General features: G+C 43.1%; 1 protein-coding gene across 1 annotated transcript in view; it reads right to left on the minus strand.

Moving 5' to 3' along the window:
- The window catches only part of LOC139533373 (zinc finger protein 638-like), a 96,171-nt gene that overhangs the window by 32,219 nt on the left and 51,366 nt on the right, over positions 1-12,586 (minus strand). Inside the window, exons 11-12 of the mRNA XM_071331418.1 lie at positions 2,878-3,079; positions 1,810-1,953 (exon numbers count right to left, since the gene is read on the minus strand). Coding sequence (XP_071187519.1) covers positions 1,810-1,953; positions 2,878-3,079 — 346 coding nt within the window. The remainder of the gene's footprint in view (positions 1-1,809; positions 1,954-2,877; positions 3,080-12,586) is intronic.

The raw sequence follows: 12,586 nt of genomic DNA on the forward strand, positions 1-12,586 counted from the left end.
CCTACCCATCTCTGGTGAGGCAGTATGAAACACACAGCCAACCTACCCATCTCTGGTGAGGCAGTATGAAACACACAGCCAACCTACCCATCTCTGGTGAGGCAGTATGAAACACACAGCCAACCTACCCATCTCTGGTGAGGCAGTATGAAACACACAGCCAACCTACCCATCTCTGGTGAGGCAGTATGAAACACACAGCCAACCTACCCATCTCTGGTGAGGCAGTATGAAACACACAGCCAACCTACCCATCTCTGGTGAGGCAGTATGAAACACAAAGCCAACCTACCCATCTCTGGTGAGGCAGTATGAAACACACAGCCAACCTACCCATCTCTGGTGAGGCAGTATGAAACACACAGCCAACCTACCCATCTCTGGTGAGGCAGTATGAAACACACAGCCAACCTACCCATCTCTGGCGAGGCAGTATGAAACACACAGCCAACCTACCCATCTCTGGCGAGGCAGTATGAAACACACAGCCAACCTACCCATCTCTGGTGAGGCAGTATGAAACACACAGCCAACCTACCCATCTCTGGTGAGGCAGTATGAAACACACAGCCAACCTACCCATCTCTGGTGAGGCAGTATGAAACACACAGCCAACCTACCCATCTCTGGTGAGGCAGTATGAAACACACAGCCAACCTACCCATCTCTGGTGAGGCAGTATGAAACACACAGCCAACCTACCCATCTCTGGTGAGGCAGTATGAAACACACAGCCAACCTACCCATCTCTGGTGAGGCAGTATGAAACACACAGCCAACCTACCCATCTCTGGTGAGGCAGTATGAAACACACAGCCAACCTACCCATCTCTGGTGAGGCAGTATGAAACACACAGCCAACCTACCCATCTCTGGTGAGGCAGTATGAAACACACAGCCAACCTACCCATCTCTGGTGAGGCAGTATGAAACACACAGCCAACCTACCCATCTCTGGTGAGGCAGTATGAAACACAAAGCCAACCTACCCATCTCTGGTGAGGCAGTATGAAACACACAGCCAACCTACCCATCTCTGGTGAGGCAGTATGAAACACACAGCCAACCTACCCATCTCTGGTGAGGCAGTATGAAACACACAGCCAACCTACCCATCTCTGGTGAGGCAGTATGAAACACACAGCCAACCTACCCATCTCTGGCGAGGCAGTATGAAACACACAGCCAACCTACCCATCTCTGGTGAGGCAGTATGAAACACACAGCCAACCTACCCATCTCTGGTGAGGCAGTATGAAACACACAGCCAACCTACCCATCTCTGGTGAGGCAGTATGAAACACACAGCCAACCTACCCATCTCTGGTGAGGCAGTATGAAACACACAGCCAACCTACCCATCTCTGGTGAGGCAGTATGAAACACACAGCCAACCTACCCATCTCTGGTGAGGCAGTATGAAACACACAGCCAACCTACCCATCTCTGGTGAGGCAGAATGAAACACACAGCCAACCTACCCATCTCTGGTGAGGCAGTATGAAACACACAGCCAACCTACCCATCTCTGGTGAGGCAGTATGAAACACACAGCCAACCTACCCATCTCTGGTGAGGCAGAATGAAACACACAGCCAACCTACCCATCTCTGGTGAGGCAGTATGAAACACACAGCCAACCTACCCATCTCTGTGCAGGCAGTATGAAACACACAGCCAACCTACCCATCTCTGGTGAGGCAGTATGAAACACACAGCCAACCTACCCATCTCTGTGCAGGCAGTATGAAACACACAGCCAACCTACCCATCTCTGTGCAGGCAGTATGAAACACACAGCCAACCTACCCATCTCTGTGCAGGCAGTATGAAAGAGTTGTAGAGTCCAGGTCTATATCCGTAAGGCTTCACCAGAGCCAGAACATCTTCCTCTGTATAGCCAGTCTCTGGTAAACCTTCGATCTTCACAAACGTATTATTTCCACAGCCAGGCTACACACACACACAAAGAGAATGAGAGAGGGGGAGAGAAAGAGGGGGAGAGAAAGAGAGAAAGGGAGAGAGAAAGAGAGAGAGGGAGGGGGAGAGAAAGGAAGTGAAAAAGAGAGGGAGGGAGAGAGAGAAAGGGAGAGAAAGAGGGAGGGGGAGAGATGTTATGTTAACAGATAAAGGTGAAGTCAGGTATAGATGAAGTTGATAGTGGCTGTTTAAAGAACTGACCCATAGACTACTTTCAGTGTGAGGAACCATCCAACATAGTTTTAAATTACTGAGCTTCACCTTTAATATGATTCATGCATTGTTTTAAATTACTGAGCTTCACCTTTAATATGATTCATGCATTGTTTTAAATTACTGAGCTTCACCTTTAATATGATTCATGCATTGTTTTAAATTACTGAGCTTCACCTTTAATATGATTCATGCATTGTTTTAAATTACTGAGCTTCACCTTTAATATGATTCATGCATTGTTTTAAATTACTGAGCTTCACCTTTAATATGATTCATGCATTGTTTAAAAATGGCTGTTTTTATGTGGTGAGGCCAAAGACAAATATTCCACATTGCGTGCACAATAAACTTCTTCAAATTCTAAATTACATAGACAAATAAAATACAACTTTACTTAGGGTACAAGAGAAAAACAAGATGGTGCATTGTTTGACCTAAAAGCCTCAGACCACTGTGTTCCCACCACCATGGCCCAGCTCCAGTGACTCACTGGGACACGGCTTAGGTGGACATGCTCTGACGAGGTGGCCGGGACTTTTCATAGTTTACTCTGACCTGCACGCTCCACGTCCTTAGTGTCACCATGGGTGATAAAAACACAATTCCCCCAAAATAACACTAGAGCTGACCTTAACAACCACTGGCGTGACTAGTGCGTTCGCGTAAAAAGTCAAAACTTACCCGTTTAGGAATGAGGGTACTTTTCAGTGGAAGGAGGGGGGCAGCCCCCTTAGCCGTGGTTGGCTGAGCCTTGGTATTAGCCCCAGTCCCTCTGGGTGTGGTCTTGGGACCGTCAGTTTGCGGTTTAGTTGCGGCTGTAGAAGACATTTTGGTTGCGGTTGACTTGGTGGTGCTGGTGTGGGACTTGGCTGCTGAAGCTTTTCTGATTGAGGGAGAGAGAGAGGGAGGAAGATGAGGAGTAGAGAGAGAGAGGAAGATGAGTAGAGAGAGAGGCAGGAAGATGAGGAGTAGAGAGAGAGGAAGATGAGTAGAGAGAGAGGAAGATGAGGAGTAGAGAGAGAGAGAGGCATTTTGTACCTTGATAAATGGTAACTAAATGTAAAAAAATAAAAAATAAAAAAAGCATGCATTGATGAACACCCAAAATCTTACAGTAACTAACGTAATTGTAAACCCTTTAGAAGAAAATTGGTAGTGTCTTATAGCATGGCATTATTTAATAAATACTAGTTTCTGATTGTCTTGAAGGGAATTCTATAGCGTGCATTATTTCCCTGTAACACACGGTATATCAGCACGGTAGAGTTCAACGGCTAATAAATTATAACATGCTCTTATGTTTGAGCTGCTTTTGAAAGCAAAAGCAGAATTGAAAACATGAACCTGTATTGCATTGTTGAATTTGATTTTCATAATAGCAAGCGAAGACTAATGGTTTGGTTAGCTAAACTAGCAAGTCTGTTCGGTTACCAAGGCAACGGCTATCTAGTAAACTTGCTAGCTACTTCAGTGGACGTTGAAAACAGTTCTACCTGCAAATGCGTTCAATTATACCCATGGTATAAAAGGGATAATCAATTTGGGGCGCTAAGTAATTAGATAATACTGTATATAGAGTTAATTCTAGTATATACAGTAGGATATGTATTAGTTAACTAATTATAAAATCAGACCCAGTCGTTAGATTAGTTCAATATTTATGGACGCAACAGTCGTTCGTTGTAATGCTCGACTGACAACGTTCTTATCCCTTGCTAGCTAACTAGCTATAGCTAACACACAGCTACGACCCTCTGCAGCGAGGCCCAGAATAACAGCAAAGTAGCTGTATTTGCAGTTGCTTAGGTAGTTTTCTCCTGGCATTAATTTGGATACATCCATAACAATTAGCTGATGCTTGATTTTGCCTGGCTGGCACAGCTAGGAATGTTTGCCTTCTCGTCAGGACACACAACACTTGAAAGAGATCACATTGCACATCAGAAACTAGGCTAGAAGCTAGCTAAATAGTTTGTTGTTAGCAAACCTGCCAATATTTTATATTGATTTTTATTTAACCTTTACTTAACTAGGCAAGCCAGTTAAGAGCAAATTCTTATTTACAATGACGGCCTACCCCGGCCAAACCCTAACGACGCTGGGCAAATGGTCCGCCGCCCTATGGGACTCCCAATCACGGCCGGTTGTGATACAGCTTGGAATCGAACCAGGGTCTGTAATGACGCCTCTAGCACTGAGATGCAGTGCCATAGACCACTGCGCCACTCGGGAGCCCAAATATGACAACTTAATTAACATATCAGTTACTGAAAACAGCTGGTGAAACTAGAAACACGAGGGAGGATGTGACAGCATAGCACCACTAAACTAGAAACACGAGGGAGGATGTGACAGCATAGCACCACTAAACTAGAAACATGAGGGAGGATTTGACAGCATAGCGACACTAAACTAGAAACACGAGGGAGGATTTGACAGCATAGCACCACTAAACTAGAAACATGAGGGAGGATTTGACAGCATAGCGACACTAAACTAGAAACACGAGGGAGGATGTGACAGCATAGCACCACTAAACTAGAAACATGAGGGAGGATTTGACAGCATAGCGACACTAAACTAGAAACACGAGGGAGGATTTGACAGCATAGCACCACTAAACTAGAAACACGAGGGAGGATGTGACAGCATAGCACCACTAAACTAGAAACATGAGGGAGGATTTGACAGCATAGCGACACTAAACTAGAAACACGAGGGAGGATGTGACAGCATAGCACCACTAAACTAGAAACATGAGGGAGGATTTGACAGCATAGCGACACTAAACTAGAAACATGAGGGAGGATGTGACAGCATAGCGACACTAAACTAGAAACATGAGGGAGGATTTGACAGCATAGCACCACTAAACTAGAAACATGAGGGAGGATTTGACAGCATAGCACCACTAAACTAGAAACATGAGGGAGGATTTGACAGCATAGCGACACTAAACTAGAAACATGAGGGAGGATGTGACAGCATAGCGACACTAAACTAGAAAGATGAGGGAGGATGTGACAGCATAGCACCACTAAACTAGAAACATGAGGGAGGATTTGACAGCATAGCACCACTAAATTAGAAACATGAGGGAGGATTTGACAGCATAGCCCCACTAAACTAGAAACATGAGGGAGGATTTGACAGCATAGTGACTCTAAACTAGAAACACGAGGGAGGATTTGACAGCATAGTGACACTAAACTAGAAACATGAGGGAGGATTTGACAGCATAGCACCACTAAACTAGAAACATGAGGGAGGATTTGACAGCATAGCACCACTAAACTAGAAAGATGAGGGAGGATGTGACAGCATAGCGACACTAAACTAGAAAGATGAGGGAGGATGTGACAGCATAGCACCACTAAACTAGAAACATGAGGGAGGATTTGACAGCATAGCACCACTAAATTAGAAACATGAGGGAGGATTTGACAGCATAGCCCCACTAAACTAGAAACACGAGGGAGGATTTGACAGCATAGTGACTCTAAACTAGAAACACGAGGGAGGATTTGACAGCATAGTGACACTAAACTAGAAACATGAGGGAGGATTTGACAGCATAGCACCACTAAACTAGAAACATGAGGGAGGATTTGACAGCATAGCACCACTAAACTAGAAACATGAGGGAGGATGTGACAGCATAGTGACACTAAACTAGAAACATGAGGGAGGATTTGACAGCATAGTGACACTAAACTAGAAACATGAGGGAGGATGTGACAGCATAGCGCCACTAAACTAGAAACATGAGGGAGGATGTGACAGCATAGCGCCACTAAACTAGAAACATGAGGGAGGATTTGACAGCATAGTGACACTAAACTAGTAACATGAGGGAGGATGTGACAGCATAGCACCACTAAACTAGAAACATGAGGGAGGATGTGACAGCATAGCACCACTAAACTAGAAACACGAGGGAGGATGTGACAGCATAGCGCCACTAAACTAGAAACATGAGGGAGGATGTGACAGCATAGCGCCACTAAACTAGAAACATGAGGGAGGATGTGACAGCATAGTGACACTAAACTAGAAACATGAGGGAGGATTTGACAGCATAGCGCCACTAAACTAGAAACATGAGGGAGGATGTGACAGCATAGTGACACTAAACTAGAAACATGAGGGAGGATTTGACAGCATAGCACCACTAAACTAGAAACATGAGGGAGGATTTGACAGCATAGTGACACTAAACTAGAAACATGAGGGAGGATTTGACAGCATAGTGACACTAAACTAGAAACATGAGGGAGGATTTGACAGCATAGCACCACTAAACTAGAAACATGAGGGAGGATGTGACAGCATAGCACCACTAAACTAGAAACATGAGGGAGGATTTGACAGCATAGCACCACTAAACTAGAAACATGAGGGAGGATTTGACAGCATAGTGACACTAAACTAGAAACATGAGGGAGGATGTGACAGCATAGCACCACTAAACTAGAAACATGAGGGAGGATGTGACAGCATAGCACCACTAAACTAGAAACATGAGGGAGGATGTGACAGCATAGTGACACTAAACTAGAAACATGAGGGAGGATTTGACAGCATAGCACCACTAAACTAGAAACATGAGGGAGGATGTGACAGCATAGCACCACTAAACTAGAAACATGAGGGAGGATGTGACAGCATAGTGACACTAAACTAGAAACATGAGGGAGGATTTGACAGCATAGTGACACTAAACTAGAAACATGAGGGAGGATGTGACAGCATAGCACCACTAAACTAGTAACATGAGGGAGGATTTGACAGCATAGCACCAGAGGGGCCTTCAGGAATTCCTGTTCGTCACCACGATGTCATCAGAGGCTCCAGAATAATAAAATGCTAGCTAGCTAGGCTACATTTTGTTCCTCGTTGGACCTGCGTTTACAATGTTTCCAACTTCAGTTTGTGTGGTTGTTGGTTTATCTTTCTGTAACTTTGTAGAATGTACGGTCTGCAAGTGCAGGTCCATATTGCGTCATGATTGCACGGTGTCCCGATATCATTACTAAAAAATGTTATGCATGCAGTGGGGACCGTAATTTTATTTATTTGTTGGGGGGGGGGTCTTGCCTGTTTTGAATGCTATTTTTGCATTAATATGTGTCACATATTAGTTTACAAACAATGTAATATATATATATATATATATATATATATAAATAATTGAGTTAATAAAGCCACATACAAACATGGTCTCTCTTTTGTTTTCTTGAGTAAGGCTCCAAAATGCAGGTGTTTCACGGACTCTGCTATTGGGACAGCTTTATGTAGGCCCAAACAGTTTGTGAGCACCGTTCGTCACCTTTACAGTGCAATTAATGTATTGTTTAGCGTTGTGGCGTGTTGTCCTTTGCTGGCATGCATCCCACTACTTTTTGTTGTTGCCCCATAAAGATTTACATGCTAAAATCCCCACTGTATACAGTTGAAGTCAGAAGTTTACATACACTTAGGTTGGAGTCATTAAAACTTGTTTTTTTAACAACTCCACAAATATCTTGTTAAACTATAGTTTTGGCAAGTCGGTTAGGACATTTACTTTGTGCATGACACAAGTCATTTTTCCAACAATTGTTTACAGACAGATTATTTCACTGTATCACAATTCCAGTGGGTCAGAAGTTTACATACACTAAGTTGACTGTGCCTTTAAAAAGCTTGGAAGATTCCAGAAATTATGTCATGGCTTTAGAAGCTTCTGATAGGCTAATTGACATCATTTGAGTCAATTGGAGGTGTACCTGTGGATGTATTTCAAGGCCTACCTTCAAACTCAGTGCCTCTTTGCTTGACATCATGGAAAAATCCAAATAAATCAGCCAAGACCAATACAAGAAGAAATTGTATACCTCCACAAGTCTGCTTCATCCTTGGGAGCAATTTCCAAATGCCTGAAGGTACCACGTTCATCTGTACAAACAATAGTAAGCAAATAAACACCATGGGACCACGCAGCCGTTAAACCGCTCAGGAAGGAGACGCGTTTTATCTCCTAGAGATGAACGTACTTCGGTGTGAAAAGTGCAAATCAATCCCAGAACAACAGCAAAGGACCTTGTGAAGATGCTGGAGGAAACAGGTACAAAAGTATCTATATCCACAGTAAAACGAGTCCTATATCGACAAAACCTGAAAGGCCGCTCAGCAAGGAAGAACTCACTGCTCAAACCGCCATAAAAAAGCCAAACTACGGTTTGCAACTGCATATGGGGACAAAGATTGTACTTGTTGGAGAAATGTCCTCTGGTCTGATGAAACAAAAATAGAACTGTTTGGCCATAATGACCATCGTTATGTTTGGAGGAAAAAGGGGGAGGCTTACAAGCCGAAGAACACCATCCCAACCGTGAAGCACAGAGGTGGCAGCATCATGTTGTGGGGGTGCTTTGCTGCAGGGGGGACTGGTGCACTTCACAAAATAGATTGTTTCATGAGGAGGAATAATTATGTGGACATATTGAAGCAACATCTCAAGACATCAGTCAGGAAGTTAAAGCTTGGTCGCAAATGGGTCTTCCAAATGGACAATGACCCCAAACATACTTCCAAAGTTGTGGCAAAATGGCTTAAGGACAACAAAGTCAAGGTATTGGAGTGGCCATCAAAAAGCCCTGACCTCAATTCTATAGAACATTTGTGGGCAGAACTGAAAAAGCGTGTGCAAGTAAGGAGGCCTACAAACCTGACTCCGTTACAACAGCTCTGTCAGGAGGAATGGGCCAAAATTCACCCAACTTATTGTGGGAAGCTTGTAGAAGGCTACCTGAAATGTTTGACCCAAGTTAAAGAATTTAAAGGCAATACTACCAAATACTAATTGAGTGTATGTAAACTTCTGACCCACTGGGAATGTGATGAAAGAAATAAAAGATGAAATAAATCATTCTCTCTACTATTATTCTGACATTTCACATTCTTAAATAAAGTGGTGATCCTAACTGACCTAAAACAGGGAATCTTTACTGGGATTAAATGTCAGGAATTGTGAAAAATTGAATTTAAATGTATTTGGCTAAGGTGTATGTAAACTTCCGACTTCAACTGTACATGTTACAATATTCACGTTGTCAGACAGAATGGCAGCTAACGCCAGGAACGTCAAAGATGATAGTAGCTACTGTGAATTTCACAGATACAAGATAGTAATATGACGATATTTAGTACATTAGTTATCACACTTGCATACATTTTTTTTTAAATTTAAGTTACATTTTGACTATCATAGCTCTGCATTCATGGAAAATCACCGTGGCTTTGGCAAGTCCTTTGGTCCTCCTCTGGCTCCTATACCAGCGAGCTACTAACACTACTGGGATGGCGCCTTGACTCACCACCTCTATGGCCACGAAGATGTTGTGTATGGATCGTGGAGGTGTTATACTGTACTGCATGAAAATCCTTAATGGTTATACATGAAAGACCATGTAGTGAGCAATACAATCCTAATAAGTGTTGTGTACATGTTTTTCTGTAGGATTCCAGGTTTGAAAAGCGGCAGACCGCCCAAGGGGCACAGGCAGGGCTGCAGAAAGCATTAGAACATGACAGGGCTGCCCGACTGCAAGGAGAGAGGCTGGCTGAGAAGGTTAGTAAAAAGGTATATCACCTGTGGTACTGTTTACCCATTTCACAACAGTATAATCACACAACATTTAGATGCATTCTGTAATTTCATGTTGTTTTTCTTATCATCGTTACAGGCTAAATTACAAGCGCTGTCCTTTGAAGAAGGGAGAGAGAGAAGGAGGGAGAGAGAGAGGAGAGAGAGAGAGAAGGAGAGAGAGGATAGAGAGAATGAGAGAGAGAGATACTGGAACTGACCACTTCCTGTCTATCTGGAGTGATGTTTGACATCATGGAGTATCAGAGGGCTATCCCACGGTCTCTGGACCACCTCGCTGGTGCACCTGCATGAATTGCAGGGAGACTCCTGCACCTTACATAATACAACTGCTCCATTTCACCACTGCAATATTCCATTTATTTATTACCAAGGATGTTTACATAAAAAGGCTAACACTTTCTACGACTTCGCTGTATATTAATTCTTCATTTTGGATCCCAATTAGGAAAAATACTCAATTTGGTGACATCTTTGAAAAGTAGTTTTTTTTTGTGTACATTTTTCCTTGGTCTGGTTGACATCACTTCAGAATTTTCCCTTTTCCCTTATTTTGAGGAAGTTTACAGAGACCACCTTGTATTCTTATTCGTCTCCCTAATAAAACTCTGACCTGCTCTGTGTAAAAATCGGAGTGACTTGTTTTGTACTGTATTTATACCACGGTAGTCCCATACATCTCCTACTGGATAACTACACGCCTGTAGGTCTGCTCGTTTGAAGTGTAAACCTTCCAAGACCAGAGACATCCAGGAAAAAAGACCAGTTGAGTAAATCATTCTAGAACCATTTCAAATGTACAATAATGATGACTACATAAGTATTGTTTCTCACACAAGTTTATTGTTGCCCACACATATCCCTTATATATGATTGGTTGGTGATCTCTTTCAACAACAATTCAGAGTACTGTGTAGGTTCTCACACACACACTTCCTGGGAACGACCAAATCTGACGACGACAGGGGAAAGCGTGATCTGATCACATGATCCTTCTCCTTAGTAGACCCCCAATTGAGATCCCAGTCTTCACAACACTTCTCTCCGAAGTTCTGGGATGTTGGGTATAGTCCTTTGACGTTTTCAAATGCGTAGACACTTCACCTTCGAGACTTGGTTATTGTAGAGTCTCCTTTCAGCTGAAAGAGAACAATAATCTGGTGAGTCTATAGAATTAACTAAATCACACCTGATTAAACCAATTCCATTCTTAAACATAAGACCATAATTATTGGAGTCATGACAGCTGGGGCAAGTGTCACCAACGAAAACCCCCCGATGACGAGTTGACCATCCCTGAGCTAGATCAGAGATAATTCTAAACTAGTTTTAGAATTGTGTTGTACAATAGCTGACTAAAGATGAGTTAGTTCAGTTCAAAAACACAAGATGTGCAGTTGAGATCGTTTTCTACAGTGCCGCTTTACAATTGCGAGATGAAAATTTTAAACAAAAGTTGCCACTTGTAGAAAATGTGTGTCATGAAATAGCAGAAACAGAGTAGTTTTTAACTTGTCAGAAATGTCAGCAAGCCAGGCTAGCTATGTACAGCAAAATAGCTAGCTATGTACAGCAAAATAGCTAGCTATGTACAGCAAAATAGCTAGCTATGTACAGCAAAATAGCTAGCTATGTACAGCAAAATAGCTAGCTATGTACAGCAAAATAGCTAGCTTCTTAGCTGAAGACAATGTTAGCCCACTGTTCTTTGAATGGCTAACAAATGGATCAGTCTCGTCACAAGACTTGACATGTTGAATCTGTAATACTCCTGCCAAAAACAAACGTTATAAAACTAGACTGTTCAGATCAAACAAACTGTCGCGCCATGTCTCGTCTTACGTCTCTGAGCTTTGTGGCTATTCTGTGCCAGTACACTTGTGTGAACTGAAGCAGCTAGCTTAGCTAACCAATATCAGCATGGTTTCAGACCAGACACGTGTAAAGAAAGTTAAGTAACGTTATACACTTAAATTACGACTAAACTAGTGAAGCCACAATTTACATTCCAAAATGAAACAAACCGATGTCGCAGTCTGCTAACAAGCTACTAGCTAATGTTAACTATTGGACAGCTGTCTCGAAAGAATTCAAAACAAGAAATCCAAATTATTGCCATACATATTTTTATAACTAAAAAGCAACATTTCACGTATTATCTAGCTAACCATGTCTTACCTTTTCAGTCGAAAAAATATATATCAAATTCTGGGTCAATTTTGAATCCCTTCAACTGCATTAGTTCTCTCCACTGTGTGAAAGCAAATCCAAGGGTCTCTCATCTTGCGCTCTATCGCTTTCCCTTTTTTTGCCTGTCTACTCTCCAAATGTATCCGTTTCTTTGGCTTAGATCACGTGTCAAACTCATTCCACGGAGGGCCGAGTGTCAGCGGGGTTTTCCCTCCATCCTCGGAGGGCCTGTTGTCCGGGACTTCTGGCAGTCTCTATGGGGGTACCACAGGGTTCAATTCTCGGACCGACTCTCTTCTCTGTATACGTCGACGATGTTGCTCTTGCTGCTGGTGATTCTCTGATCCACCTCTACGCAGACGACACCATTCTGTATACTTCTGGCCCCTCTTTGGACACTGTGTTAACTAACCTCCAAACGAGCTTCAATGCCATACAACTCTCCTTCCGTGGCCTCCAACTGCTCTTAAATGCAAGTAAACCTAAATGCATGCTATTCAACCGATCGCTGCCCGCACCTGCCCGCCCGTCCAGCATCACTACTCTGGACGG

This window comes from Salvelinus alpinus, chromosome 11 (genome assembly GCF_045679555.1).
Source record: "Salvelinus alpinus chromosome 11, SLU_Salpinus.1, whole genome shotgun sequence".
Lineage (NCBI taxonomy): Eukaryota > Metazoa > Chordata > Actinopteri > Salmoniformes > Salmonidae > Salvelinus > Salvelinus alpinus.